This window comes from Enoplosus armatus, chromosome 20 (assembly GCF_043641665.1).
Source record: "Enoplosus armatus isolate fEnoArm2 chromosome 20, fEnoArm2.hap1, whole genome shotgun sequence".
NCBI lineage: Eukaryota > Metazoa > Chordata > Actinopteri > Centrarchiformes > Enoplosidae > Enoplosus > Enoplosus armatus.
In genome coordinates, this window is record NC_092199.1 from 7208921 (window position 1) to 7236536 (window position 27616).

At 39.7% G+C, this 27616-nt stretch overlaps 3 protein-coding genes across 3 annotated transcripts; 2 read left to right on the top strand and 1 right to left on the bottom strand.

Annotated features, from left to right (window-relative positions):
- The first annotated feature begins 3970 nt into the window (after positions 1 to 3970).
- lrit1b (leucine-rich repeat, immunoglobulin-like and transmembrane domains 1b) lies at positions 3971 to 6675 on the top strand. Its single transcript, XM_070927363.1, has 4 exons — positions 3971 to 4092; positions 4469 to 4926; positions 5177 to 5482; positions 5606 to 6675. The coding sequence occupies exons 1-4, from the start codon at positions 3971 to 3973 to the stop codon at positions 6673 to 6675; spliced, it is 1956 nt and encodes a 651-aa protein (XP_070783464.1).
- A 2184-nt stretch (positions 6676 to 8859) lies between these two features.
- Positions 8860 to 10967, top strand: LOC139303713 (leucine-rich repeat, immunoglobulin-like domain and transmembrane domain-containing protein 2). Its single transcript, XM_070927543.1, has 3 exons — positions 8860 to 8969; positions 9190 to 9971; positions 10180 to 10967. The coding sequence occupies exons 1-3, from the start codon at positions 8860 to 8862 to the stop codon at positions 10965 to 10967; spliced, it is 1680 nt and encodes a 559-aa protein (XP_070783644.1).
- A 3322-nt stretch (positions 10968 to 14289) lies between these two features.
- On the bottom strand, positions 14290 to 27494 carry LOC139303569 (cadherin-related family member 1a-like). The gene is made up of 18 exons (XM_070927420.1): positions 27434 to 27494; positions 27161 to 27163; positions 26865 to 26960; positions 26380 to 26525; positions 26248 to 26298; positions 25933 to 26022; positions 25743 to 25829; positions 24491 to 24607; positions 22760 to 22903; positions 22582 to 22660; positions 22401 to 22501; positions 22067 to 22270; positions 21369 to 21521; positions 20374 to 20538; positions 19662 to 19729; positions 17926 to 18154; positions 16776 to 17030; positions 14290 to 14832 (listed from the first exon to the last, which is right to left on the bottom strand). The coding sequence occupies exons 1-18, from the start codon at positions 27492 to 27494 to the stop codon at positions 14290 to 14292; spliced, it is 2592 nt and encodes an 863-aa protein (XP_070783521.1).
- Positions 27495 to 27616: the final 122 nt, after the last annotated feature.

Below are 27616 nucleotides of genomic sequence, written 5' to 3' on the forward strand. Positions count from 1 at the left end.
AATCCCCCGAAGAATGTCCTAACGAGCCAAACTTCCTGCAAGTTTGCGATCGCCTAAAGTTTGCGCGTCTGCGGCGCAAGTCTTTGATCTAAAGTGCGTAAACTGCGATTTTAGTGAATTTGTTTAGGTTTCTGCAGGAAACCTGGAGAGACGAACTTCCCCCACAACTCCTTTACTTTATTCAGCTGTTGTTGCGATAAGAAAAGAAGAATGGAAACATGGGAAATGTTGTTTTTAAACAAAGTAATGTGATAGGCTGAATTTTAGATGTGGTCACTCTGAGTTGTGAGACAGTTGATCAGCCCCCCCAACACACACACACACACACACACACACTCTAACTCTTAAATGTACTACACACACTCACTCTGTTCAGTGGTTTAGAGCAGGTTTAAATTCCACTTTTCTTTTTATTTAATGTTTTATTTTCCTAGAGAACATGTTTTGTTAAGTGTCAGAAGAGGCAATGATGGAATGATAACAACACCGCTGTCGTTTAACGTGTTTTTTACTCGCACGTCTGTCCCTCCTCTGAGTGTTTCTTTGGGGGGAGTTTTCCCTCATCTGAATCAAGAGTCTAAGGATGGAGGGTATTGTGTTCTGGACAGATTGTAAAGCCCCTTGATGCACATTTGAGGCTATAAATAAAATTGGCTGGACTTTTTTTTTTTAATGCTCAAATTCAGGAAATCTTTCCACCATTGTATTATTATTGGACTGATTTTCTTGACTTCATCTGTTAAATGTAAACAGAAGCTGCAAATTTGACTTTGAATTATGTTTTTTTCAGATTGTCTCCACAGTAAAATGAGAAAATTGTGAAAACAATTTATGTTCAAACTGCATACATACGTACATACATGTGTATTCATAGACATGAATGAATTATGAAGGTTCAGTGATATGTTGTATGGTGTGTAGTAAAGTTGGTTTGTAGAGCAGAGATTTTACAGAGTCTGAACTCACGCCACATTACATCCTGGTGCAGCTTCCTCCCTGTTAAAAACAAACCAAAACTTCCTTGGATCATCAGCCATGCATGTAAAGTAAACTGCACCACAGATCTCAGTCATTTGGACATAAAACAACCAACTTTGTTTATTTTTTCCAACATTTATTCCAACTGCTATTATAAACAAGCAGTGAAGGACTTTGCACATATTTGTACTTTGCTTCTTCCTCTACAGCCGTACTTACCTTATTTGATTTTTGGGTGGTGCGTTGAACAAGCTCAGCTGCAGGGACAACAGTGCAACAGTATAACATCTTTAGTTAACTTTTAATGAATACATCGTTTCCACTGAGCATCATTTGTAATCTTTTCACAATAACTTCAAGGGTTAAACTGACAATTTACTACAATCTCAACAGATAACTCTTACTAGCTATATTAAGTGTAAAAAAAAAAAGTCTGTGAAAGCATCAGGACCTTTTTCATTTACTCGTTTATCTGACTTGAGCTGTTGATCCAAATAACCCTAAAAAAACGAGGACAGCGTAGATGTGACCTTTGGCTCTCGCAGCAGCCTGAATCTTTTTAAAATGTAACATTTGGGCAGAGTCTGATTGCACCACTAATCTGTTCACAGATTACCACAAACTCATTAACTATGAAGTAATGATGTGTCCCAATGGACTTATAATAGCCTTTTCTCAAACTACCCATATTGTCCTGACTGAAAGCTCAGCGTCCCATCGAGATTCAGCAAAAGCAAAAAAGAGCTGCAGTGTCGATGCTTTTCACTGCATCTGCGTCTCTCTGATACATGTGACTCAAACGTTTGGCAGTTTGGAGCGTCTGATTTGTTCTTCACAATGTTTGTCTGCTGCCTCAAATCCCAACGGGAGGCACGTTAAAGTGTTTGGGCCACACAGGAACGTAAAGCAGCCGAGAGCCAATTTCACAATGCAAAAGATTCAATTAAACAATCTGTTAATCTACTGCAGCTGAGGGTGATGAAGTAAGAGCCGGTCTAGATCATGAATGTAGAGGATTGATCAACTGGGATAAATTGTATTCTTTGTTTAGGAGGTTCGTTTTGTGTTTTTACACCATCTGGTTTACTAATATGGGACAAAAGTTACACTGAAGTAATAACAAAAAAACCTAAAAATTGTTTTCTGCTCTACTTTCTCTTTCTGCGGTGTATATTGAGTGACAGTGGACCAAAAATGGTACAAAAGTCAGCACCATAAAGCCTTAACTTATTGGAAGAAATCAGGATGGATGCAGCATCTTATTTAACTTCTTAATTAATATTATCGTAATGGAGAGCTAGCTACAAATGAAAATCTGGGAATAAAACCCACAACATGTAACCGACCTAAATAGTCTGTATCATTTTTTGTGCTTGCAGTGGTTGCACATTAATGCATTGGCCAACAGTTAATTACACCATCATAAGCTGCTGGTTTTGCAACGAAACAAAGGTTTCAGTGTTGGAATTTCATTTGTACCGACAAACTCTGAAGATCAGGAGCAAAGATGAAAAACTGAACTAGTTACAATTGCCTATAAATTGCATGTTTTCATTAGGGGCCATTGGACATTTATTGCAAATCCTTTTTTACTTTTACTATAGACATTTTTGAACATTGGACCTTGAGACAGTATATCAGCTCCTACCAACCCCTGATCCATGCTTCCCCCTGGGGTCAGATGGGAAAGGGAGGGGTTGGAGGTTTTTCCCTGGTCCTGCCTGGGACAAACCTCCTGAAAGAAATGGAACAAAGATGTATTAATAAGAGACAGAGAGATGGCTGGATTAAAGGATTTGAAATTCCGCTTTAAACCTCTGCACCTGTGAAAAACCCTCAGAGACTGTGACAGACAGACGTGTTGTCTGTCATCCACAAAGTGTGTCACACGCAGTAACACACAAAATATGAGCGTGTTCTGCAGGATACTACTGAAAACATACAACAGTATAATAGTACAATAGTAAGATTAAAAATGTGAGATTACTCTCACGTAATTCTTTGACTTTGTATTTACAAAGGAGAAGACGAGGAGTGGGTGTTAATACGATCTGCTAAAGTCTAATCTGGGGTGAGTGAGTTTATATTCTCTTGTAAATCAAAAATATACATAAAAGATGAGGATTATCTCAATTGAAAGAAAAGTATTATTTGTTATTTTAAACCCAGTGATCAGCTGTGGGGTTACATTCTGTAATGTTGACAGGGGACATTTTTCTGGTGTGAAGTTTGGGTCTAATAACTAGAAAGGTGAGTAACACAATACTGTAAATGCAGGTAGTAACTCTACACTGCCATCTAGTGGTCATTTGTTGCTCAATTCTGTCAAACATTTCACAGAAAAAACGCACTAAGTTAAGGCAGACAAACGTAACAAGGGCAGACGTTTATTAAAATATTGTGAAACTGTAGGACCTCCATGTGCTTTCATATCAGAGGTGTCACCTGTGTGTTTTTGGTGACTAGAGGCCTCTCACTCTTCTACTGTTTACTCAACATTTGGCAGTTCATGTGAAAATATGGAAAAACTGACAGCATTAAAAACAAAAAGTATTTCAAAACTTTCAGGAAAGTCCTCATTTTAGAAAGAAAAGTTGACTGTTTGAAATATGCATGATGGTGAACTACATGTTTGCAGATGCTGAGCTTCTGTTGTTCAACCTGCAGCCTTCATGTAGGCGCTGCGCAGTTTGTCGCGTCCTTAATTAACCATCCAATCAACTATTGGAAAGTATTTCCCTGAGAATGAAAGTAAAAACGATGCAGCCTATCAGCTTCCAGGAAGCAATAGCCTAATCGTGTGAATGAAAATAACCCAAGTCCTTCGCTAATCCCTGCCTATCCTTTTTATCTCAGGATTCAGACCAGTCAGAGCAGTATGGAGCTGTGAGCCTGCGAACCACCACGATGCATCCGATGCCCCGTTAGAACCGAGCTGTTCTGTGAAATATTAGTTTAGCTGCATCGCGTTTAGAAGCTTGCAGGAGAAAAAATGAGTCGACATTTTGCCGCTGCTTTTTGTTTGGCTTTAGTTTTTCTTCCTCTGCTGAGCACCTCTTGTCCTGCACAATGCAGCTGCTTCTTCCACAAGTTAAGCGACGGATCAAAAGCAAGGTAAACATTTAAGCAATTATTAAATGCTCCTGTTTTATAATTTCGTTCTCAGCAGGCTACATGTGTTTTATTTTATCTTGCGTGCAAAATTGATTTTCACTGCAGCTTTCTTGTGTTCAGTTACTCTGTATAGTGGAGGATTAACTTGGAGTTGCCCTTTAATCTCCTTTGCTTGTTACTGAACAATAGGCTACTACGTTTTTCTCAAATGAGAGCTGAACTGTGTTATTTCTTAAGTGAAATGGAGGCATACTTATATATTTATATTTATTATTAAAGCCACACACCCCTACAATTTAAAAGTAGGGTTTATATTGTTTCTCTTAAATGTCATATTATTAATAATCATATTTTTGTTCTTTTGTTCTTCTTGCAGGAGTGTACTTTGCAATGATCCAGAGATCACTGTGGTTCCCCCAAATTTTCCAGTTGACACATCGAAGCTGCGTATTGAAAAGACAGCAATCACACGGATTTCAAGCGACAACTTCCACTACCTCAACAACCTGGAGTTTCTGTGGATGTCTTTCAATTCACTGAATTCACTGAACGTTGACAGTTTCCGGGGCCTCTACAACCTGGACGAGCTCCGGCTGGATGGCAACGCCCTCACCTCCTTCCCCTGGGAGTCTCTGACTGATATGCCAAACCTGAGGCTCCTCGACTTACACAACAACAAGATCTCCACCATCCCTGCCGAAGCCACCACGTACATAAAGAATATCACCTATCTGGACTTATCCAGCAACAGTCTGAACACCGTTCCTGCAGACGTTCTCACAATGTGGCTGAGCGTGAAGCCACCCCAGGACACCGATTCCAAACTAATTCTAGGTGAGGATCAAGCTGTGACATATTAGGATACCGGAACATATTCTTTTTAAGCTGCCTGGCATGCTTCTTTGACACCAGAAGCATTAAAAGCTGAGTTAGGGATTAGTCTAATTATAGTTCTTGTGTGTCAAGTTGATTAATTCTATTTATTTTAACTCACAGCCACACGTTCTTGGTCTTAAATGACTTGTAGGTGTTCAAATCCGTTTTTCATTTTCACTGACAGCACTTTGTCACACTTGGTTTCCAGGTCTCCATGACAACCCGTGGCTTTGTGACTGCCGGCTGTACGATCTGGTCCAGTTTCAGAAATCCCCGTCATCATCCGTGGCTCTCATCGACACTAGGCTGAGGTGTGCTGATCCAGAGAGCCTGTCAGGGGTTCTTTTCACCGAAGCGGAGCTGCAGAGGTGCCAGGGCCCTCGGGTGCACACGGCCGTGGCTCGTGTGCGAAGCTCACTGGGCAACAATGTCCTGCTGCGTTGTGGCACAGTTGGAGTACCCATCCCGGAGCTGTCCTGGAGCCGCGCTGATGGCAAGAAAATGAACGGCACCGGTGAGTTCTGATGAACTAATTCCAGATGTGCTTAGATTAGAACACTATCTAATTAAAGTTTAAAGTTATTCTTTTTGTGCCAATCTGCTTAACTCTGTGGATGTCTGCGTTTCTATTTTTCAGTTCAGGAAGAGATTTCAAAGGAGGGCATCATTTGGTCGATTCTGAGCGTGCCTGCAGTCGCCTACCGAGATTCTGGGAAATATGTGTGCAAAGCGACCAACTTTGTAGGCACTGCAGATGCCATCATCTCTTTGGTGATCACAGATTCCTTTCGGTCAGAGGAAACAGGTGGCGGCGTTTCTAAGAGAACCAGAGGGAAGAAACCTGGCGGCATCGGAAGAGCTGCATACCAGGAGAAACTTATTGCCAGATATGTTCCTCCACCAACCACCACTGCTGCCCAACCCATCATTGAACCTCTAAATGGCAAAGGCGTGACCGGGACGTATGAGATCGAGAGCTACAGCATCTCTGAAGGTGCTTCTCAGGGACGAGGCAAGGCGTCAGACCCTCAGAGACCAGTGGAGGTGGAGCAGGATGCTCTGAGTAACTTAGCAGCCAATGCCTCATCCTTGCAGCAAGCTCCGGAGAAAAGGGTAGTGCGTTCGGTGAAGGTGATCGGTGACACCGACCATACTGTCTCTCTAAACTGGAGAGCCCCTACAGCCACAAACACCACCGAATTCAGTGTCCTATATGCCATATTTGGTGAGAGAGATATGCGCCGGATCAATGTAGGCTCCGGAAAGAACCGGATCACCATCGACGGCCTTGTGCCAAAGACAAAGTACATTGCTTGTGTTTGCGTGAAAGGCCTGATCCCGAAAAAGGAGCAGTGTGTAATCTTCTCAACAGATGAGGCGGCCAGTGCAAGTGGCACTCAGAGGCTCATTAATGTGGTGGTGATAACCGTGGCGTGTGTGATTGCTGTCCCCCTGACACTGATTGTCTGCTGCGGGGCGCTAAAGAAGCGCTGCCAAAAGCTGCTGGGACGGCAGTCCAAGGAAATGCAGGACTCGTATGTCACGTTTGAGACCCTCGGCCCCGGGGCCAAAGCTAAAGGGATGGAGGGCGAGTATCTGACCAGGCTAAATCCTGACGAATCCAACAGACTGCTCTCAGCTAGGTCCAGTGTTGACTCAGAGGCCACAGCCAGGACTGAAGGGCCACCTAATGAGTACTTCTGCTAAAACCAAACATATGCCACAACCTCCAGAGGATGCACTTTGTTTTCTAACAGCCTGTGATGTGAATAGATAAAACGCTGAGCTCAGAGACTCGAAAGACTCAAATGATCCCCTGTTAGGGGTCTTCAGAGGACCCTGATATCTCTGTCACTATTGGATATATGAAAGTGTTTTACAGCCTTGTGGGAATAAAAACCACCAGTCTTTTGGTGGACAGCAAAAAAGGGAAAATATACACAGTGACACGGTTTCAATATTTACATGTGGTGTAAATGTGTAAAAAAAAAATATTCATCATGCACTTTTAAAGGTAATGTTTTGCAAAGGAAAATGTCTTGAAATGTCGCCCTAAACTGTCTAAAACCCAATCAATTTTATTTTTTCCAAGAAGTAATGTCTGCATTGTGTTAAATTTTTCATTTAAAACATAAAGTATTTAGAGAAAAGATGAACCAGCAGTTATTAGTCTATTTTGTATGTTAACGTGCCAGGTTTGCTGTTGGGTCAAAAACCTAAAATACAGTACATTTTATTATGTGTAAATATTTGTGACCTGAAATCTATGTATATGTATGAATGTACTGTATAAAAATAAATATTTTTTATATTGATTTCTGCTCTCAAGCTTTTGTTTTTATTTCAGAATATGGATTTCTGAATAGATAAATATTCATCTTGAGTGAAGCAGAAAATAGCCGGTTATGTGCATTAAAAAGTATAATTTAATGTGAATGTAAAGTAACGTAAACATATATATTATGCACATCGCTAATTCACTGAAAAAGGAACGCTGCTGTTGCCAAACATACAGCTAATCTGAGCATTTAAAGCTAACAATGCTTTGTAAAACCTGCTTTAAGTAGTAGTTCAGGATTCTTTACATGATATATATATATTGTGTTCTTTAAATCAGAGTGGCAGTGAAGATTTTCTGCCTAAAGCACTAAATTTTCATTGTTAGCCATGTTAGTGGTGTGGCTTTATGGATGGCAATGTCGGTCTGTTGGTGTACAGACATTAATGTGAATTGCAATAACTTTGGCGATCCTTTAACTTTTAATCTAGTGCCATCATTAGTTAAAAAGTTTAATTTGTTCAATTGTCTTTTGGTTTATGTCAAAATACCCACCAGCTTCTGCTTCACCTTGTGTTTATAGCTAATTAGCAAATTTTACAAACACGCTAAAGATGGTGGACATGGTAAACATTATACCTGTTACACATGCATGTTAGTATTCAGCTCGAAGGTTCTGTGCCAAAGCACAGCCTTGCACAGCAGCTCATCTTTATTTTTGTTAAGCGTCAGTAACACCAGCGTTCTGGGATCAAGATCTAGGATTTAATGACACAATTCAATTAATTCATTCTCAAATATTTCAGTCAATAAAAATGTTGAATCAACTTCAGGCCAATTTGTTTAGTCCCTTCAGCACAAGGATGCGTCTTGGTTGATTAAACTAAAGCCATTAAAAAGTGTGTATCAAAGCTATTTGGAAAACATCTCTGGTTGAAACAAACTAACAATAAGGAATCACCTTTATCTATATCCTTAATTTAAGGATTAATTTAAGGCTTGTTAAACTAGGATGTACGCCTATAAAAAACTTGGACATTAAAGGAAATATGTCTGTTAAAGATTGAAACTACAGTGCTGCGGATGTCATCTGTTTTCACACTTGCTTTATATGCTGATTCGGCCTTTAACAACCTGCGAGACAACCAGTGTTCAGATTATTGAGGTCAGATTACAGTCCTTTCCAGACATCTGTCTCTCTGCAGCCCTCCCACTCTGTGCTGCTAAGCCCGACGGGCTCCGGCCCACTTAACACAGATGGACCTCCTGTCATGTCAATGCCTGTGCTTTGGTGGTGGATAAATGAATTAAATTAGACTGATGCAAAGCAGTTTGGGGGTCATATCTGAAAGTGGAACTGAAGTACAATTGGGCATAACTCACAGAGTCTTGATTGAACATTTGTGGTAAGTGTTTTCATGCTTTTGAGGAGATCTGCCTTTTCTAGACAAAGTGGACCATTGCTATAAATACACCTTTCCTAAGTGTGTCTCACATGTCACTTGGTGTCTTAGGTGTTACGTCAAGGAAGATTAAGGTAATAGGCTTTCTTCCACGCAGCCCATGAGCATGTCCTGCCCTCACAGGCCTATTTCACAAGCTCCTCCAGGAATATGGACGCCTTTTATGTCGCATTATATATTGCTTTGGTATTTTATCTCATCACCCCTGGGACATCAACTTGTCTGATCGGTTGCTCCTGCACAGATGATAATTTTGGAAGGTACATGACCACTAAAACGATGCAAAAATCTTGAAAGTAGGTTATGTTAGCCTTAACCTGGTTTTAAATGTAATCTGTTCATTGTTTTAAAACTTATAGACAAACACTATTTGAAATTAGTGGAAATGTATATGTATGTATATGAGTAGCTGTATATGAGTAGCTGTGTCTCTTGTCATTAGCTTCTCTTGTCTGAACATATCTCGTCTTACCACTCTAGGTCTTTACTATGTATGGAAACCTCCATGGGACAAATCCCAGTGGACATCCCACCTGATTTCACTAAAATCCGAATTGAAAACTGCCACCTAACTGAGTTACCTCGAGGATCTTTCTCTAAAGTTCGTACCTTGGAGTTCCTCTGGCTGAATTTCAATGAGATCGCCCTGATGAACATCAAAAGCCTGGAGGGGCTGGCCAACCTGACTGAGCTCAGGCTACAAGGGAACAAGCTGACCTCAGTACCATGGACGGCGTTTCAGGAAACACCAAAACTGAAGATTTTGGACCTGAAGCACAATCGACTGGATGTCCTGCCTGAACACGCTCTGAGACACTTATCTGCGCTGACCTACTTAGATCTATCCTTCAATCAGCTTAGTGTCATATCAAAAGATGTCTTTATTAATTGGCCTCTTTACCGAACAGCAGAGAAAGCTTGGGGAAAAGAGGGGTTGGTCTCCAATGTGGTTCTGGCGCTAAATGACAACTCCTGGTTGTGCGATTGCCGCCTCAAAGGCTTTGTTGAATTCATCAGGGCGGTCAGCCCTCCGATCATTCTGATGAACTCTTATTTGATGTGCTCGGGCCCCTCCTCCAAAGCTGGCAAGTTTTTCCACGAGATCCAGTTAAAAACATGCATGAATCCGGTGGCCTCTGCCCCAGAGACCAACATCACGTTACCTCTCGGAGCAAATGCAACACTCACATGCTTAGTCAAGGCCAGGCCAGGCCCCACCATTCAGTGGATGTACAGTCTGAAGATTATAAGAGGATTTGCTGGTAAGATTTTTTTATTACTACCATCCATTAAACTGTTGTGAACCTGCTCTGGGAGCACTTAGTGCAGTATATCTTGAACTTTCAGGCTGCATCGGCTTTATGAAAAGATACAGGAACAATACCCTCTCTAGGTTAACCTTACCATCAGATGTAAACAAGCCTCTGATTTAAATGCAGTACGCTATGATGCTCTGTTTTGTCTTTGCAGCTACAGAGACTCACATAGATGAGGAGACCATCACCTCCCAGCTGGTGATCCCCTCTCTTCACCTGGCAGACCGAGGACTCTACACCTGCATGGCCAAGAACTTCATTGGCAACTCCTCTGTCAGCATCAGGGTTGACATCAGCTCCTCCAATTCCTCTGTTCCTCTCCCTCCACCTGTCCCCATGTTGTCTTCTGATGAGAATACCTACATTGACATCCGCATCTCCAAGCAGACAGTTTACGGTATCACCCTTGAGTGGTATGCAGCAACGGACAACCCAGCAGAAACCTGGTTCACCATCCACTTTGGCAAATACGATTCACCAAAAAAGGAGATGATCTACATCGGCCCCGGCATCAACAGCTACTCCGTCAGCGACCTGTTTCCTGTCACCAAATATGAGGTGTGTGTGACCCTAAAGAACCAGCGGCCGAGGGAGGGCCAGTGCATTGTTTTCGTGACGGGAAGTGACATCAGTGAGCTGGAGCAAAGAGAGAGGCTTATCCACATTATTGTCATTGTGTGCGCCATGGTGCTGGCAGTGCCGGCCGGCATGTACGCCTGCACCACGGAGGCCAGGTTCAGCTGCGTGGAGCGCTGCATGGCTCTGTGGAAGAAGCGCAGGCTGCACGGTGAGGACCTGCAGAGGACGGAGAGGCAGGGCACCTTCGACAGCCTGCAGGCGGCCAGCGATGAAGGCCTGTGCAGGGACTCGGAGGAAAAGCCGAAAAAGAGGCGGAAGTCTGAGGATAGGTGCAAAGGAGGAAGTGCAGCACATCTGTACTAGTATCAAGTCAAGAGATGTCTGTGTGAGTCACAGTACTACAGTAAGCATTAAGATTGTCCGAAAAATAAATAAAACAAAAACAAATTTTCCCAAGTTGTGACACAAGAAAAATATGAACCCATAGTTTTGTTTGAAAATATAAAATAATGGAAAGTAAAATCAATACAGACAAATGTAAGTGGTAGTCACTGTTCACCGTAAAAACCGAGCAAGGATTTGTCCAGCTGCCATCTTTGTTTGGACTAAGAAAGAGTCGCAACTGTGGAGAAAAAATGTGTAAAACTGTAAAAAAAAAAAAGTCTGAGGATCTTGGAAATATTGTTAATTGATCTTCTAGGTTTTTTCAAAGCTCGCAGTGTATTTAATTTTCATAAAATGGGATGCTTACTGTAGCTCTGTGACTTGAATGTAATACATGAGAGGCACAAACTGGTGCTACTCTGAGTCATCCTGTAAATATAAGTCAAGCTATCAGCTCAAATTGGAGATGCCTTTCTTCCTTATTATGAGGAGAGTTTGTTATTATCTGTGTTAATATACTTGTACAAAAAAGTTTGTGCTAAAATACATTTGATATTTCTTTTTTTTCTTAACGTTTTGATACTGAACGTAAAAACATGCATTCATAAATGAAAGAAAATGTAAAATAATTAATACTTTGTATATTTCTTTATTGTTAGGGGATAGTGTGTTGGTTCATGGTTCAGGAGATTTGAATCCACTTTATGTAAAAAAAAATGTATTTTTTTAATTGTTTTTCTTTGTACAGATTTGCTGTCTTGTAATGGGATGAAAGGATGTATGATGTGGATTAAAGGGAAGTCAAAGACGAATGCTGAGACGTACTCTGATTTTTTTTGGCAGAATCACTCAGGGGATTTGTTACATAAGCAGCATTTTCCTGTGCATTTATACATACACACGTAAGCAGATTAAAGTGATTTTCTATCTGAATCCGAGTCATCGGGACATGATATTTCCATTTAATGACAGCTCAGAGCTCACTGTGTCTGTGCATCAGAAAAAAAGGTTATGTGTACATTTTCAATTACTTTTGTAAATATTGAGTTCCTTTTTATCTAGTAAAAGACACTTAACACTTAAACAGATATATTTGAAGATAGAAATTTGATTTAGTGTAACATAAATGATGTTTAGTCAGTTCACATCCACATCCATATTATTATATATTTTTTTAATTATTGTTGAATATGATTGTAAATAATTATAATGATTTTATTTCTACATGATGTAATATTTTGAGCAGCGGTAGAAGAAGTACTTAGATCGTTTACTTAAGTACAAAAAACTCAATCTAGAAATATTCCATTACAAGTAAAAGTCCTGCATTTACAAGCCTAGCTTAAAAAGTACTCCCTCTGCAGAAAAATGGCCCTTGAAGCTGATATATTATGGTTATATTACATTATTAGATCGTTAATGCTGATGCATCAATGTGTAAGCAGCATTTTACAGTTGCTAGTTTAACCACTCTGTATACAGTTTGGTAGTTTAGTCCAGGTGTTCCCAACCTAGGGGGCGGGCCCCTCCAACAGTAACATCATAAATTGAGGGGTCGTGTGTGGATTAATAGAGTAGGAAAGAAGTTCTGCTGCAAATCTGTATGAATTTTTTGTATATTTTTTTGTGAAATATTGGATAATCTTACCTCTTTAAGCCTTGAATGAAACGATTTGTGCCATAACTCAACACTGCTTCATTGTAAAGGGTTACAAGCCAAAAATGTATGTATATAAATATATATCTATATACATAAAATGTATATAAATGTATAATGAAATATATTAATCTGCAAGTGACTAGTAATTATAGCTGTCAAATAAATGTTGTTGAGTAAACAATACAATAATCAAGTAACTTAAACTGCAAATACTCAAGTAAAGCACAAGTATTTCAAAATTGTACAAAAGAAGTACAGTACTTGAGTGAATGAACTTACTTTCACCACATAATGTAAATCATATATTCATATATATATCACATATATGAATATGTATTCATAAATGTTGTTTACATCCATGGAAAACATTGTACACCTTTCTCATTTTAAAGTGTCACGCATCCTTTGCTTTTCTCATTATTAAAATATTACATTAATCAAACAACCTAAAATAAAATAAAGTGTTCTAAACTAAATTAATAATAATGAATATAGCCTCTGGACAAAATGGAGCACAGACCAAATTATTTTCAAATATTTATTCAAAATCAAGACAGTACAAAGACGGTACAAATATGTTACTTCGAAGGACCAGGCAATGTAATTTACAGTTAAGATATATGGTTTATCTCAACTTATTTGAGATAGTTATAAGTTAAGATATAGTCAGATACAAGATATGTATTACAGCAATTAAATGACTCCAATTTAATTTGCCTGCAGTTGGAAGGCATTGAAGAGTAACATGGAAAGTGTGCATGGACTCTAAATGACAAATGACTCAGACTCTATGTTTCAATATCTATATCTCTAAAAGAAATGTCCAAACAGCTTATATACATCTGCATATGATTATTGTGCTACAAGATACAATGTTCATATCTTGTCATAAATGTATACTCAGAATAATGAAAATAATACAATGCTGTACATTTATATAAAAGCATTTTTTCTAGAATGACACAGTCAAATAAATAAAAGCTGTTAGCTTGTGTTACTGTGAAAACCTACAGTGGCACATTGTAATCATACAAAAGAGCAACTCCTCAGCTTTCAAGCGGCTGATGTAACACAGTAAAAATATTAACACACGGGTCCTTTAGCACTTTATAAGAAGCAGTGTTGTTTTTTTCATGACCGTGTCATTCAGCTGCATGCTCCAGTGAGCAAGAGGAAATCTTAGTAGGATTTATTGGGTGAAATCCTAGTGTCTGCATTGAAAACATTACATTACACTTTTCAGGAAGTTATGTAACTTATGTATACACAGTAAGTCTTAGTAATCCTCTCCAGTGGTGCTTCTAACTGTTAAGATGATGTAATCTTCCTCAAGATGGCAGTGCGATGAATTATCTTTGACTGCATCAGAGACAGACTTCGAGCTCTCTCCTGTCTTTACCTAAGCCAGATCAACTGAGGATACAGTGGCGCCCACTTGTTTAATATCTCGTCCTAAGACAAAAATATCTGTAAACCTTCTTCTTGTACCTTTTACTCATGAATAATCTGAAGGCAGGCCCAGCTACCAGATCATCACATGAGGTTCAGGTGAGAACTCTTGGACAGTAGATGAGCTAAGAGCAGTAGAGTCGTCAAAGAATGGGCCGGGTGAACCTTAAACATGATGCTTGTGTGACAGAGTTAATAATAACCTTTGTTACTCTCAATGATTTTCTGCTCCAGCTTCATTTTAAGCTCTGACACTAAAGCAGAGCTAACATTTCCCTCTTTGCGGCGACCAGATTTAGCTTTCTTAGAGCCTTTGGAGGCCAGCGCACCAGATATTGTTGGGACCGCCCGGAGCCTATCACTGGGCCGAGTGTTAGACGGAGGTGGTGGGGGCAGACAAGGAGCGCTGGGGGGAGGAGGCTTGGGCCGGGATTTGCTGGTGTCCCGCTGCAGGCCGCTCTCTGGGTTGCCGATGACGAACTTATCTGCAGGGTCGTTGAATTTGATAACGGGCATCTTGAAGGTCCAGGGCTGCTGGTCCCTGGGTCGCCTCTTAATGATGCGACGTGCCGGCATGATCCTGTTTGACTTTGAATTGCGCATGTACAAAGCCGTAGAGATCAAGACAGTCACCCCAACCAATACACTAATGATAACAGTGACCATGCCTAGAGCTCTCATAGGATTGTCCCTACTTTTCATTAAAAAGGCCGCCATAGGCCCCTTGAGAGGAGTCTGTAAAAGAGCACAAATAAAATAGTTTAAATCAAGTCCAAGGGACTGAATCCAAGTGTTAACGCAGCATTTCTCCAAAGCATGCAAGCATGAGAAATGGATGCGCAAAGCACTGACAGAGGAGGCCCAGACAACATGTCTACCAACAACGTGATGCTCTCACACTCACACTCACACTCAGTCATCCGTCTTCCTCTGTCCTACAGCACAGGACTGCTGATGCAAAGCTAAGAACTATGCACAACACTAGTTGTTGGGAATGCGTCTGGCAGTGCGGTGCATTAGGACTTCTCTTTGGCATGTGACTGATGAGATGACAGTTCATGAGACCAAAATGGAGTGAAGTGCATGTTTGTGTGAGAAAAAAATAGAGATTAAGTGAGAAAATCCAGGTTTAAATCCAAAGTAAAAGGCTCCATTTTAGTCACTTTGACAGCCAAATAGTCTGAGTCATGCTCTAGAGAAAAAAAGTATTTTAGATTATCAAAGATGGGGGTTTGGTGATCCAAAATATATTAGTAGAAAATAGTTTACAATAATTTCCAATCAAGATATAAAACTAATTTTAAAAAAAGGAAAACTTTTCTATTATTCCTTCAAATGTGCTTTAGGACTCTTTTACAGACAATAGTTAACCAGTAAAAAAATAAAACATCTTTTTAAAGGTTATGAATGAAGTACAGGTGTCAAACATTTCTCATTTGATCCTGCGGACCACTTTAATATAGTTACTCTCAGGGTTGATTCGGGACTTTTTCACTGCGTTGCAGTACAGGATTGTGGATATGCAGATTGTTAGTAAAATGAGGGAAGTGACAATGCTGAGACAAATTCCAAAAACAGTCAGCGGACGCTTGCTGAGGCCCATGAAGTATGAAACAATTCGACCTTTGACCTGAAATGCACGATACACAACAGAGAAACAACACCGAAAACACTGAGTCATCTCATCATGTAGAGTGAAGGAATGAATACATGGTGAAAACATATCAGAAGAATATGGTTTGATGTAAATGACTGAAAACTTTAAAGGATAATGCTGCTGATATTTTATATTTCAAATTTATATCTTCAAATTTACCGCTTTGGAAAGCAGCTGTGTTTGCAAAATTGTGAAAAATCCCTTTGAGTCGTTGGACAGTTTGACTTCTTGCTTGGACCAAAATCCATTTATTAACAACATGTACAACTGCAAACCCCTTATCAATAACTTATTAACATTTATAGGTGCAAACTAGATGACCATCAAAAAGTGAGAAACCAGTGAATATTTATGAATGGATTACCAACTTAATGTGAACGATGAGGTCCAACATAAACACACAATCTTCTGCCAAGGTTTGAACAGTTTGGTCATTTCACATGAGGGATTTTCAATAATTTTTTTTGTTGGTTTGTTTTGTCTTCTCACTGGCTTGAAGTGGGCGGGGCTCAGTTGGAAAAAAGTGATGTCATATTTTCCTGTGCACCAATCAGAATGCAGCAATATTTGAAAATCTAGTGACAGTTGTGAGATTGTTTTCTTGTGCTGCCTGAGTGAAACTCTTCACATAATACATATGGATGTTTTTTTCCACCAAACTTTCACGTTGATTCTTGTACATTTAGTCGTGAGTATTTGAGGTCATAGAGAAATCACAAGATTTGAAACCAGGTATTTTTCACAACCTGGCAACCCAAAAATTGTTCTCATAGTTTTTGGATGACAGTGGAGGCATAGCTCACTTGTTTGCAGGATAAAATTCATCGTTGATCTACCAGCACTATCCTTTAAGGAAGGATGAGGTCAATGAAATGTGACTGGCTGACACAAGGATGCTGAATTAGCAGCTGCGTAGCATGGCAACAATGCCTATTATCATATCTTAAACTGCTTGAATCTACAGCTCGCCTAAAGCTCAGGCTGGGAATGAAAAAGCGCTGCGAGTCAGAGCTGGTCTTACCGCCTCGGTGATATCGATATTGACCACGGCTGTTGTGCTGAAGGACGGAGAGCCTCTGTCCCGGGCTTGGACCACCAGGGACCACTTGCAGTCCTTCTGCTTGGTGATGTTCTGCACAATCTCCATGGACTTGATGTACGGCTTCAGCTTGATCTCCCCAGTGTCGGCGTTGATATCAAACGCGTTGTCAGGATCGGCTGTCATGATGGAGTACTCGATGACGTTGTTTGGAGACTCTGCATCTTCATCCACTGCCTGTAAAAAGAAGCAGAACAACATAAAATGGTTGCATATTTCCATCATTTCAATAACCTGCAAACTTTAAAGTAAATGTATTCAATTGAAAGCCTAATATTTGCTTTGTAAATCACAAAACAAGCCCACAAAACTATGGGCATGGAGATGATGTACATTGAATTGGATAGTAAACGATATTTCAGTTAAACACAAAAAAGCTCAAGAAAGAAGCCAAACCTGCAACCACATTACTGTACCATTAAATTTAACTCTGTAGTCTGTAGTAAAACAATCCTCAAATTCTCTTACAGACATAACAACCTTGGCCAAAAAAACTGCTAGACGGCAAGCTGTGTAATGGTGTCCATTAAATGGTGTGTTTAAGGCAACTGGCTGTTATATCCCGCCCACTGGTTTTCATGGATAATTTCAGAAAAGAAGTCTGGGAGAATGCTGCCATGATTCATTTAATTTCATTTTTGAGATTATGATTTAAATTCAAATTAAGACCAGTTTTCATTTCTTATTTTAGGCCCAGAGAACATTTGTGGAAGATGTCAATCTTTAAAAAGCAAATAATCTTTTAAGGATTTATGTCACAAATAAATAATGTTACTCAAACACAATGCCGCATTTATTGAGGACTCTTTTCAGCTGCGGATTAATATTTGTAATTAAGGAGCATGTCTTCAACAACAATGGAGCTCTATGGCACAAAGGAATAATCCATATCAGGCTTTAGGTACACAGGCAACACTTGTTAATATGATCAATTCATTGTTGGTTTTTCATGGGATTTGATGTCAATAAGAGCTGGCCTTATGCTATTTCATTTTAATATTAGCAGTCCTGGACTTCCATACCATGTTCTCTAAATGTCAGTACAAGGGGAAAATGATTTGACATTGTGTACCTCTACTTTGACAGGTGTACCAATAATCATGGTCTTTTCCAGGAGGTTTTCATTGAATTCTGGAGAGTGGTCGTTCATGTCGATGACGGTGACAAAGGCTTCGGCCAAGCTGTACTTCCCCTCCGAATCTTCAGCCTTGACGTAAAAGTTGTATTTAGACCGGACCTCTGCGTCCAGGCTGGTCCAGGGCTGCGTGGAGATGAGCCCTGATGACGGGTGGATGGCAAACCTGCAGGTTCAGAGCAGTTCAGGCAGTGTGTGAGTCATAACCACAGCTGTCCATGTGTCAAAAACGCTTTTCCAACGAGACAGGTGTTTCTAATATTGGCCTCCTCATTTACAGCAGGAGTGACATCCTGTGAATCTCCACATGACTCACACTAATAGCTCACTATAAAAAGCAAATTTCCATCCATTGTCACAGGGAGCATTTTGTAAAAAATATACTGAAGTTAATCCAGGTGACCAAACAATATGCAGGAAGAAGAATGTTTAGTTTATGTTAACAATTAACAGTTAATTAAGACACCAAAACTTCATCACTTGTCTCAGAAATCATGAAGAAGTGAATATGAACTTTTGTAATGTATATAATGTATACAGCTTTTGAATTTCATTTCTTTAATTTCTTCATTTTATTTGTTTCATTTTAATTAGTTCAACTTATTTTTAATGTTTTCTTCCTCCTTTGTCTGTTTCCTGTGCTGCTATAACATGTGATTTTCCTCCTTCAGGATCAGTAAAGTCTCAATATCAACAAAGTCTTAAGTTATCTCTGCCAATCATGTGATGCTTGTTATCCTGAATATGTGTTTGTTTGACTGTTGATTCTGATTAACCTTTAATCTTATTGCCTTTTGTGGGCAGCTACACTCTTATCATATCTGTTGTGTATGTTGACGACATTTGATAAAACGTTAGGATTGCCCAAGGAATAGGAGATTATTGAAGATGTTCTTATTTTCCAGTGATTGCATTAAAAACAGACACTGTGGCAAACAGCAGTGCATGCTGATACACCCCCCACTATGTGATAGACTGCATCTATTTCCACACAAACAAAAACGTTTGCCATCAGAATAACGTCGAAGCTGTTATAACACACAAGTATTTTACACACAGGAAATCAATTTAAAGTATTCGACAGCACTGGTGTCGGCTTGTGCTTTCTGAGTGCTTCTCAGTTCAACATCGGGCTTACTGCCATTTTATTCAGCCGTCTTTTCTGTCTCGTTTTCCCACTGTGAAATTTCACAAGTTGCCTTGAAACTGATAACTTTCACACAATTAACTCAGGTCGCTGCCTGAGGACGAGCATAAATTCTCACTTTTCCTTCGCTGCATGCTGCCTTGCTTTTCAAAGCTGCCATTTCTGTGGCTCCAGCTGTCACATTGCATGTTAATTGGCTCTCCCTATGTGAGACGGGCCAGGCTGTCTATTTTTAACCCTCCAATCCAATTAGGAGATTAGCCAGCATCTTGCAGCCATTTTAGAGCGAGCTGTTTGTGCAGCAGAGGGGCCAATCAAACTGGTTTCCTGCTTACCGCTTCCATCAAAGAGACAAAGATGAATCGAGGCTGGTGTCCTTCTGGCTGAGTTTACCAAACACCCTGAGCCTCTGAGCAGTCATGAGTCATATATATATGTGAGTCAAAATATGTTTTGTGGAAGTGCAAGAGTTAAGTATCTGATCAGACCAAACCTAAACTGGCATGAGTGAAAGGTTTTTACTTACAAATCTGATCCTGATCCATAAATCGTGTATTTGACTTCACCCCAAGGCCCTGAATCTGGATCATTCGCCTGCAGGAAAATAACGGGACAGAGATTAGAAGCCCAGTACTTATATAATAAAAACAGTATATATACATCAAAATGTGAAAAATGTGATCTGATACATTTCATTCAATATAGTTACACTGGGGGGGTAAAAACTAAACCAAGGTGACTGAAGGTGGTCCATTTAGATGTTTTTCACTGGTTGAGGATAACCAGCTAGGGTCTTAAGCTCATGTACAGTGGGTGGGGCAGGCTATAAGTCTCTCTGTGGTGGGTGGGGATGGTAGGGAGGTGTAGGTCAGCATGATTAACCTTGAGGCAAAATTAAGCTTTTTACTCCACACTGCATAGCTTGGACATGTTGCCTGGCTGCAGGATACATACAGTATGATGGAAAGGAAGAGACAAATGTGCCAATATTTCTATTAATAAAACCCCTGCCTGAGGTAAAACCTAGGGCATATGCCAGAATGTCACATGGAGACATGAATTTCATAACAAGGACCAATAAAAACAAAGCCAGGGGACGGCTGAGCTTTTTTTTTGTCTGACGACAACCTGCTTTCATCTAATGAACTGCACCGAGTAATATGCATTTATTGGAGGATTGATGGATTATATAATCACTTTGGTTGGGTTAAAGCAGAGTTTAATCTTGATTGACTCACTGTTACAGACACAACGCTTGAGCCTCCAGGAGAGTTCTCAGGGACCCTGGCGATGTAATACTCGGACGTGAATTTGGGGATGTTGTCGTTTGTGTCCAGCAGGTTGATCACTATGTCAGCTGTCGCGCTGAACCTCTCAGGAGTGTCGATCTCCACCGCCAGCAGCTGCAGAGAGACACATGCAAAGTGTGACCGAATTAAGGTTGAAACGTTTAGTCCATTGATCAATTTATTATTTATTATTGACAAGCAAAGACAAAGACAGCCTCACTGGCAGCTCTGTGAGGCCGTAATGCTCATTGTACACCAAATTGTTAGATACCAAAATGTGTTCTTTAAATTTGGAAATAATGGCAAACCCTTTGTTACCAACAGAAATTGTTCAGTTCTCTTGAATAAATTTTAAAAGACCTTTTTTAACCTCAAAATACAGTCCTTGGTTTTAGTAGTGAATTCTTATATACTGTAATTTGAGTAAATACATAAGAAATGAATAGGTTTTTTATAGTTCATACATTATTTATCATTAAATATGCAAAACTTAATATGCAAAGTAGCGCTACACAAGCACAGCTGAGGCTAATGGGAAACTGAGGATGGATGGAAAGTTAAGAGATCCCCAAAGTTCATAAAGACCGCTAAAGGAAGAATCAGGGGAACAGCAGGGATTCATCCTCTGGGTACCATGAACTGTACAAAATATCATGATAATCCATCCAATAGTTGTTGAGATATTTCAGTCTACACCAAAGTAGTGGACAGACACACTGCCTTTGTCATCCCTAGAGCCATGAGGCTAAAAATGATTCAACAACAATTTTGATAATTGATCAATTGTTTCTAATTTATAGAGAAAAAAAACATTTGTTAGTCCTTGCTTCTCAAATATGAGAATTTGCTACAATATGAAGACATCATCTTATGCTCTTAGCAAATAAAATAATTGATCAATCAAAAATATAACCAAGAGAATGTAGTGATATGTGAAGTCTAACCTTAAAAGAAAGGGTTGGTCCCTTTTCATAGTCAATGCCAGATGTGTCTTCCACAATGATGGTCACCTGCGCTTCATTGAGCACTGTCTGGGGAACCACTCGCAGCACTCGACCTGGCCCCACGAGTCGCAGTTTAAATTTAGCGTTTGCTCCCTGCAAAGAAAAATAAACAGCAGAATGTAGAAACTATGAATTAGTAAAGTAAATAAGAATGTAGCTGCCCAGAAAAACAAGAAAAGTGAAGGTTCATCAGACTCAAGATGACTTCAGCAAACCTTGGTGGAATTTAAAAAAAGAGAAATAATCTGGCAGATAATGTTACATGAGTCATTGAGGCAGGATGGAGAGAATAAACATGACGGCATAATGAGTAACATTTTATCTTGAATTAATGAACAGATTTCATGAACATTTTACATGTTGCATAACTGCACATACTCTGAGGCTGGTTGGCAGATATTTATGCAACGTTGCACCCGGAGGTATTAATGTATCCGTCAGCAGAGGAACAAAGTCAGCATGAAAGAAACATCAATTCTGAAAACACGCTTTTGTCACAGTTATTGACAAGTAACAGCAAGTTATGTCTACACATGTCTAAAATGAATGTTAGTTGAAATACAGCAGGCACACACAGACCAATAAACCCTGAGGAAGGAGTCAAAGGATGCATAGGGTTCACCTGGGGACAAATTTACCTGATCGGAGTCATTGACGGTGATCTTAAAGCCTCGGAGGATCTCCCCTGCAGGGGGGTGCTCATACATGGTGACCTCAAACTTGCTCTGAGGTCCGTTCTCTCCGTAAAAGGTCGGAGGATGGTTGTTGAGATCCACCACCCGGACCGTCACCGTGGTAATGTCGTAGTCCAGCATTTGATCATTTGGTCCGACCTCAGACGCCTGGATTTAAAAAGTGATTGATTCAACATTGATCAACATGTTCAGTAGTCATAGTAGGATGAACTTATAAGAGAGGAGTGCAATTGCCAGGAAACAAGTGGGAGGAGACTCTAGGAAAACATAACATTACCTTGACTTTAATTTCATACAATTCATTTTTCAGCAGAGATGGATATGTTGTCAGGGTGATGCATCCACTGGTGCCGTTTATGTCAAAGACACCATCACTACCTGAAAAGTGACAAAAGAAAGGTCGTAAATGTGTCTGATAAAAAGGCTGAAAAGAGTAAACAAGTATGTATTGTTCTTACCATTCATAATGGAGTAATGTATTAGGTTGGGATTGCCTTGATCTCCATCTTTAGCGTACACAGTGAATATTTCAGAACCCTGGAAGAAAAAAACAGAATTAATCTTGTACATATTTACTGCATATTAACAAACCCTGATCCCCTTCACTGGTGTGTAAAGAATAAGAGGAGGACTCACAGGAACTGAGACTTCGTACACGTAGCCAAAGTAAGGGGTTCCTATGAAGGATGGAGGCATGTCTTGGGCGTCAATTACATTGATTGTCATGGTGGCGGTGGAGGTCAATACCTGGTGCTTCCCCTTGTACTTCCCACCTCCATCCTGAGAAAACGAATTGCAGGGCAGAAGGCAGAGTTAGCACATTGTATAAAGTTTACAGACTTTGGATTGTACTTTTATCCATTATGATAAAACAGTCGAAACAAAAAAAAGTCTTGGAAAAGGACATTTTATTTTACATTTGGCAGTTAACGGACACACAAGATGTTAGATACAGGATTCATGTGAATTCTGTATACAGAGATTTTACTTTACTTATGTTCCCTATTTTACCCAAACAAAATATGATTAGAGGCCTCCCACTCGCTGAAAGTAACCAGATGTCTAGCTTGAAATTGTTTGATGAGTTTAATTCACACTTAGCATGTCAAATTTCAATATAATTGGAAACAGTGGAATCTGTAATTTCATTTTCATGGCTATGTTAATTATGTTATTGTGCTTCAGTGAGAGTGAAAGATGCAGAGACTCGATTTTCTGTGTGGACAATATGCTGCAATGTATTTTCTCAATTTAACCATTACATTTATGGAACTGGTTACACCAACTTAACTTCTCTGTGTCTAAATGTATTTATCAAGCGTCATTAAAATCAGGCTTTCAAGACGCTGTATGTGCTATATGTTATTCCACAGACACACAGAGCTGAGCTTAGAAAAACAAACCCTCCATCATACTGTCACTCACAGATCACACTTTACTCACACTGGGAGCAACACTGTCAACACTTCACCAGACTTCCATTGGAATTCAGCAAAGTTTTGGTGTTCAGAAAGCTCAGTCATGACTGAACTTTTCATGATCTTTGGCCACCAGCAGACCTGTGCTGCCTTGCTTTCATGTGCAAACTGGTACAGAGGTAGATACCAGGCCATTAAAAAAATGTTCCAGTTCCTGAGGGATCTTGTTTGGAAGACCACCAGTATAAACGTGTCAGAAGCAATGCTCTCGGAGAAAGGTTGTCGGGGCTACTGATAAAATCTGGTAATTTCATACATTTTCTCTGCTTAGGTTTGATTCTTCTTGTTGTGTTAACTCACGAAGTATAATGAACTCCAATAAATGGCAAAAATACATGACTTAAATGCAGTGGTACTTTAAGTATTGGCATCAAAATATACTTAAAGTACCAAAAGTAAAAGTACTCATTATGCAGAATGGCACATTTCAGATCACTGGATTATAATTAGTGATGCATTAATGTGTTAATCACTTAAATGTTGCAGCTGGTAAAGGTGGAGCTAATTTTAACTACTTTATATTCTGCTGGTAGCTTAATCCATAATAATACATCATTCATGTTGATGTTTTCTATTAATAATCTGAATCTGCAAAGTAACTAGTAACTAATGTTATCAAATAAATGTAGTGACAAAAAGTACAATATTAGCTTCCAAAATATAGTGGTGTATAAGTATAAAGTAGCATAAAATGGAAATAAGTAAGTAAATGTACTTAGTTACATTCCACCACTGCTAAAATGTTGAAAACTAGACCACAACATGGATGAATCAGAAGACTTGGTCAGGATGGAGAAACCTGCAAGCTGAGCTGCTCACAGTGTGAATGTGTGTTTGGGGCACCTGAGAAGACAAACCAAAAGGCAAAGGGGCAACAGCAACTTCTCACCTTTGCGACCACTGTCACAAAGTGTGTGGGCGTGGTCTCGTAGTCCAAAGTCTCACCAGGTTTGACTCTCAGGATACCGCTGTGCCCATCGATGGTGAATTTGGCAAACGGGGAGGTCTGATAATGTAAACAGCCACACAGTTAGCAGAGTTTAGTGTAACAGTAGACACACATGTTTTATTTTTATACTTGAAGTTAGCAATCAAGCTAATTTCAAAGATTCTTCTAATCAGTATTAACTTTCCACCAACCTCTCTTAAACCTTGCCATTTTCCTCCACACTTCCATTAGGATAGTTTTTGTCTCACAGTTGAACAGGAACAACTACTGTGCTGTCAGCTGTTGGCCCGGACCAAACCTAAGCCTCTATTAAGCCTTCAGTGCCTTGCTCAAATGTAATTGAAATTTAATCCACTAAAGTAACACCATTTCCAGACTGCGCTCTGGTATGAGATTAATCTTTCCGCCCATCACTCGAATGCCCTTTTTCCTCCCTCCACATGGCAGCACAGCTCTCACCATGTCAACTCGAGCTCTAGTCGTACCGAGTGTACGAGTCGAGCGTTAGGGCTATACCGAGCCAGTTAACAGTATCACTATGTGGATAGTATTGGTGTAGTCGTAATAACAAAAATAATATATATTTTTTATGGATTACAAAGTGGAAATGGGATCAAAGAATAGAAACGCATCAATATATAAAGTAAATAGTAAGAAATTGTAAGAAATTGTAAATAAGGTTTCGGGAACTGAGAGGATAAACTTGTTGGCAGACTTCAGGGTGTATACCAGGGTGTGAAAAGGTCTGGAGATGTAGAATGGAGCCAAGCTATTAACAGCTCTACATGTGATAAGCAAAACCTTACAATCAACTCAAAACTAAAATAGCTTTAACTACTTTAACCTTGGTTACTTGAGGTCACTTTTCCGGGCAAGCGTTACTGTAAAAGCCGCTGGCTGCTGTATTATGGAGAGAGATTTTTCCGCCTAATGAGTAAAGATAGATGCAGTAGTCTGAGCAAGACATAATAAAAGCATGATTTACATTTTAGGAAATATAATATTTTATACATCTGGACAACTCTTTTCACCAGAGTCAAAATAAACACTAAGATTTAGTGTTTAGACCTACGTAGACTTGGGCAAACAACACAGAACATCCCTGAACAGTCTTATTTTTAAAAGGATTTTCCATCCATCACTCAATTTCAAAAAGTGCATCATCTGCATAATAACAAAGCTGTAGGGTTACCTGTAGATAATATGAGACACTGCCTCCTGAGCCCATGTCTTTATCCACTGCTTGGACTCTGTAGATGCTACTTCCTGGAGCAGTATCCTGGTGAAGAGACAGGAGATTTTATAACCCTAAAACCCACTTTATTCTCAATTATTAGTTCATTAGATTAGCAGATTTAGAGGTTGTTTGTGATATACTGTACCTCCGGGATATCAATGATGAAAGGCAGGTTTAGAAATTCAGGTGGTTCATCGTTGGCATCAGTGACAAACACTCTCACGGTCTCAACAACCTGAAAGCAACAAGAAAAGAACCACAAATAAAAACGATCTGTTTGTTTCTTTTTTATTTCACTCTCTCTGTCTATTTTTGTTTTCACAGTTAGATTGTGGTGTTAGAATCACAACTGTAAAAATATAAAGGATTGGAGGTTATGAAACCAGCAATGGTGTGATTAATGCAGTGAATTGATGACAGTAAAGTCTAAACATATATCACATTAAGAGCATAAACGTACTTTATTGCGACCGTCTGTTATGCTCACGAGCACTGAGATTTCATCTTGTTTCTACAAAAGAAGAGGTAAATGTCACTTTGAGCCACAATGGTAACAGATTTACAGCAAATTTCTTCAAAACAAGAGTCTCACCTCTCTGTTGAGCTCCTGAATTAGAGTCACGTTCCCTGATTTGGGGTCCACCATAAAATATTCTTTGGAGCCCTTTTCAAAAGTCAGACCATATCGTACCGGATCTCCCTCTGGATCTGTGCCATTCAGAATGTATATCTGTGTCCCTGTAAATAATGTCAAACTGTCAAATGCATTTCTATGTTCATTAAAATCATGCAGGGAAGGTGCAAATGTCTTTTTGTTTCATTTATCAGTGTTTCTTATTCAGTGTGAATGGCACGTTTAATAATCAGGTCAGATGAGCCACCACCCATATTGTTTTCATCCCGTAAGTCTTGATGTACGTCACAATCCAAGAGGTATTACAGTGATTAGCTGGAGGCTCAATACCAGTGTAATAATTTCATCTTTACACCTACGCACGTGAAATAAACACTTTCAAACTACACTAAACGTTATCTCATACTTCTATCTATCATCATTAGATTGCACATGAGACTCACCAACTGGTGTATCCTCGGAGATGCTGAACAAGGCCATATTCCCATTTGTACTGCTGGGTCCATTATCGTAAAAATATGGAGCGTAGTCTGATTGCCCTTTATGGGAAAACAAATAAACATGCTCCAAGTTACTTGAGCAGAAGATAACTATGAAACAATGACATAACCTATTAACAAGCTACACCATATATTTTAAAAACCTGAAAGATACCACATAAATCATATAGGTTTGTCTATATTTTGTTCTATTGCTAATGGAAATGTTTATGTAATTAAGTGATAACTGTTGCACTCACTTGCTAAAAAGGGCAGGAACCGAAAGCAGGGAGGAAGAGGAGGAGGAGGAGGAGGAGGATGGAGATGAATTATAAATATATTTGGGTATAAGTTTCCACTACCACAACACAAACATATAACCACACATTTAAATATGAAGTACAGGCAGCATGAACAGTCTACGCTAAGATGGACATGCCCTCTGTGTGTGTTAGAGGATTAACCAGATAAGAGCAAGGCAAGAAGTCTTAACCACAGACAAAGAACAAAAAAGAAGAAAAGCAGAGCCTTACCCAAGGTAAAGTGAAGCAGGAGGAGAAACACTAAAGCATGCGTTTTCTTTTCTTTCTTCATCCTGGTGGGGAGGTAAGGCTTGGCTGGCTCATGTGGAAGGCTTGGTGGAGGGAAAAGCGAACAGCGAGTGTCGTGCCCTTCTGGAGGCGTCTCAGCAGATCAGGAGGAAGAGGCTGGGACAG

Coding starts and splice junctions, on each gene's coding strand:
- lrit1b (XM_070927363.1), top strand. CDS start 3,971: ATGAGTCGACATTTTGCCGCTGCTTTTTGTTTGGCTTTAGTTTTTCTT. Junction 4,093..4,468: donor AGCGACGGATCAAAAGCAAG/GTAAACATTTAA, acceptor TTCTTCTTGCAG/GAGTGTACTTTGCAATGATC. Junction 4,927..5,176: donor CGATTCCAAACTAATTCTAG/GTGAGGATCAAG, acceptor CTTGGTTTCCAG/GTCTCCATGACAACCCGTGG.
- LOC139303713 (XM_070927543.1), top strand. CDS start 8,860: ATGGACGCCTTTTATGTCGCATTATATATTGCTTTGGTATTTTATCTC. Junction 8,970..9,189: donor ACAGATGATAATTTTGGAAG/GTACATGACCAC, acceptor TTACCACTCTAG/GTCTTTACTATGTATGGAAA. Junction 9,972..10,179: donor GATTATAAGAGGATTTGCTG/GTAAGATTTTTT, acceptor TTGTCTTTGCAG/CTACAGAGACTCACATAGAT.
- LOC139303569 (XM_070927420.1), bottom strand. CDS start 27,494: ATGAAGAAAGAAAAGAAAACGCATGCTTTAGTGTTTCTCCTCCTGCTT. Junction 26,526..26,864: donor CTCCGAGGATACACCAGTTG/GTGAGTCTCATG, acceptor CATTATTTACAG/GGACACAGATATACATTCTG. Junction 22,502..22,581: donor ACATTACTCCATTATGAATG/GTAAGAACAATA, acceptor GTCACTTTTCAG/GTAGTGATGGTGTCTTTGAC.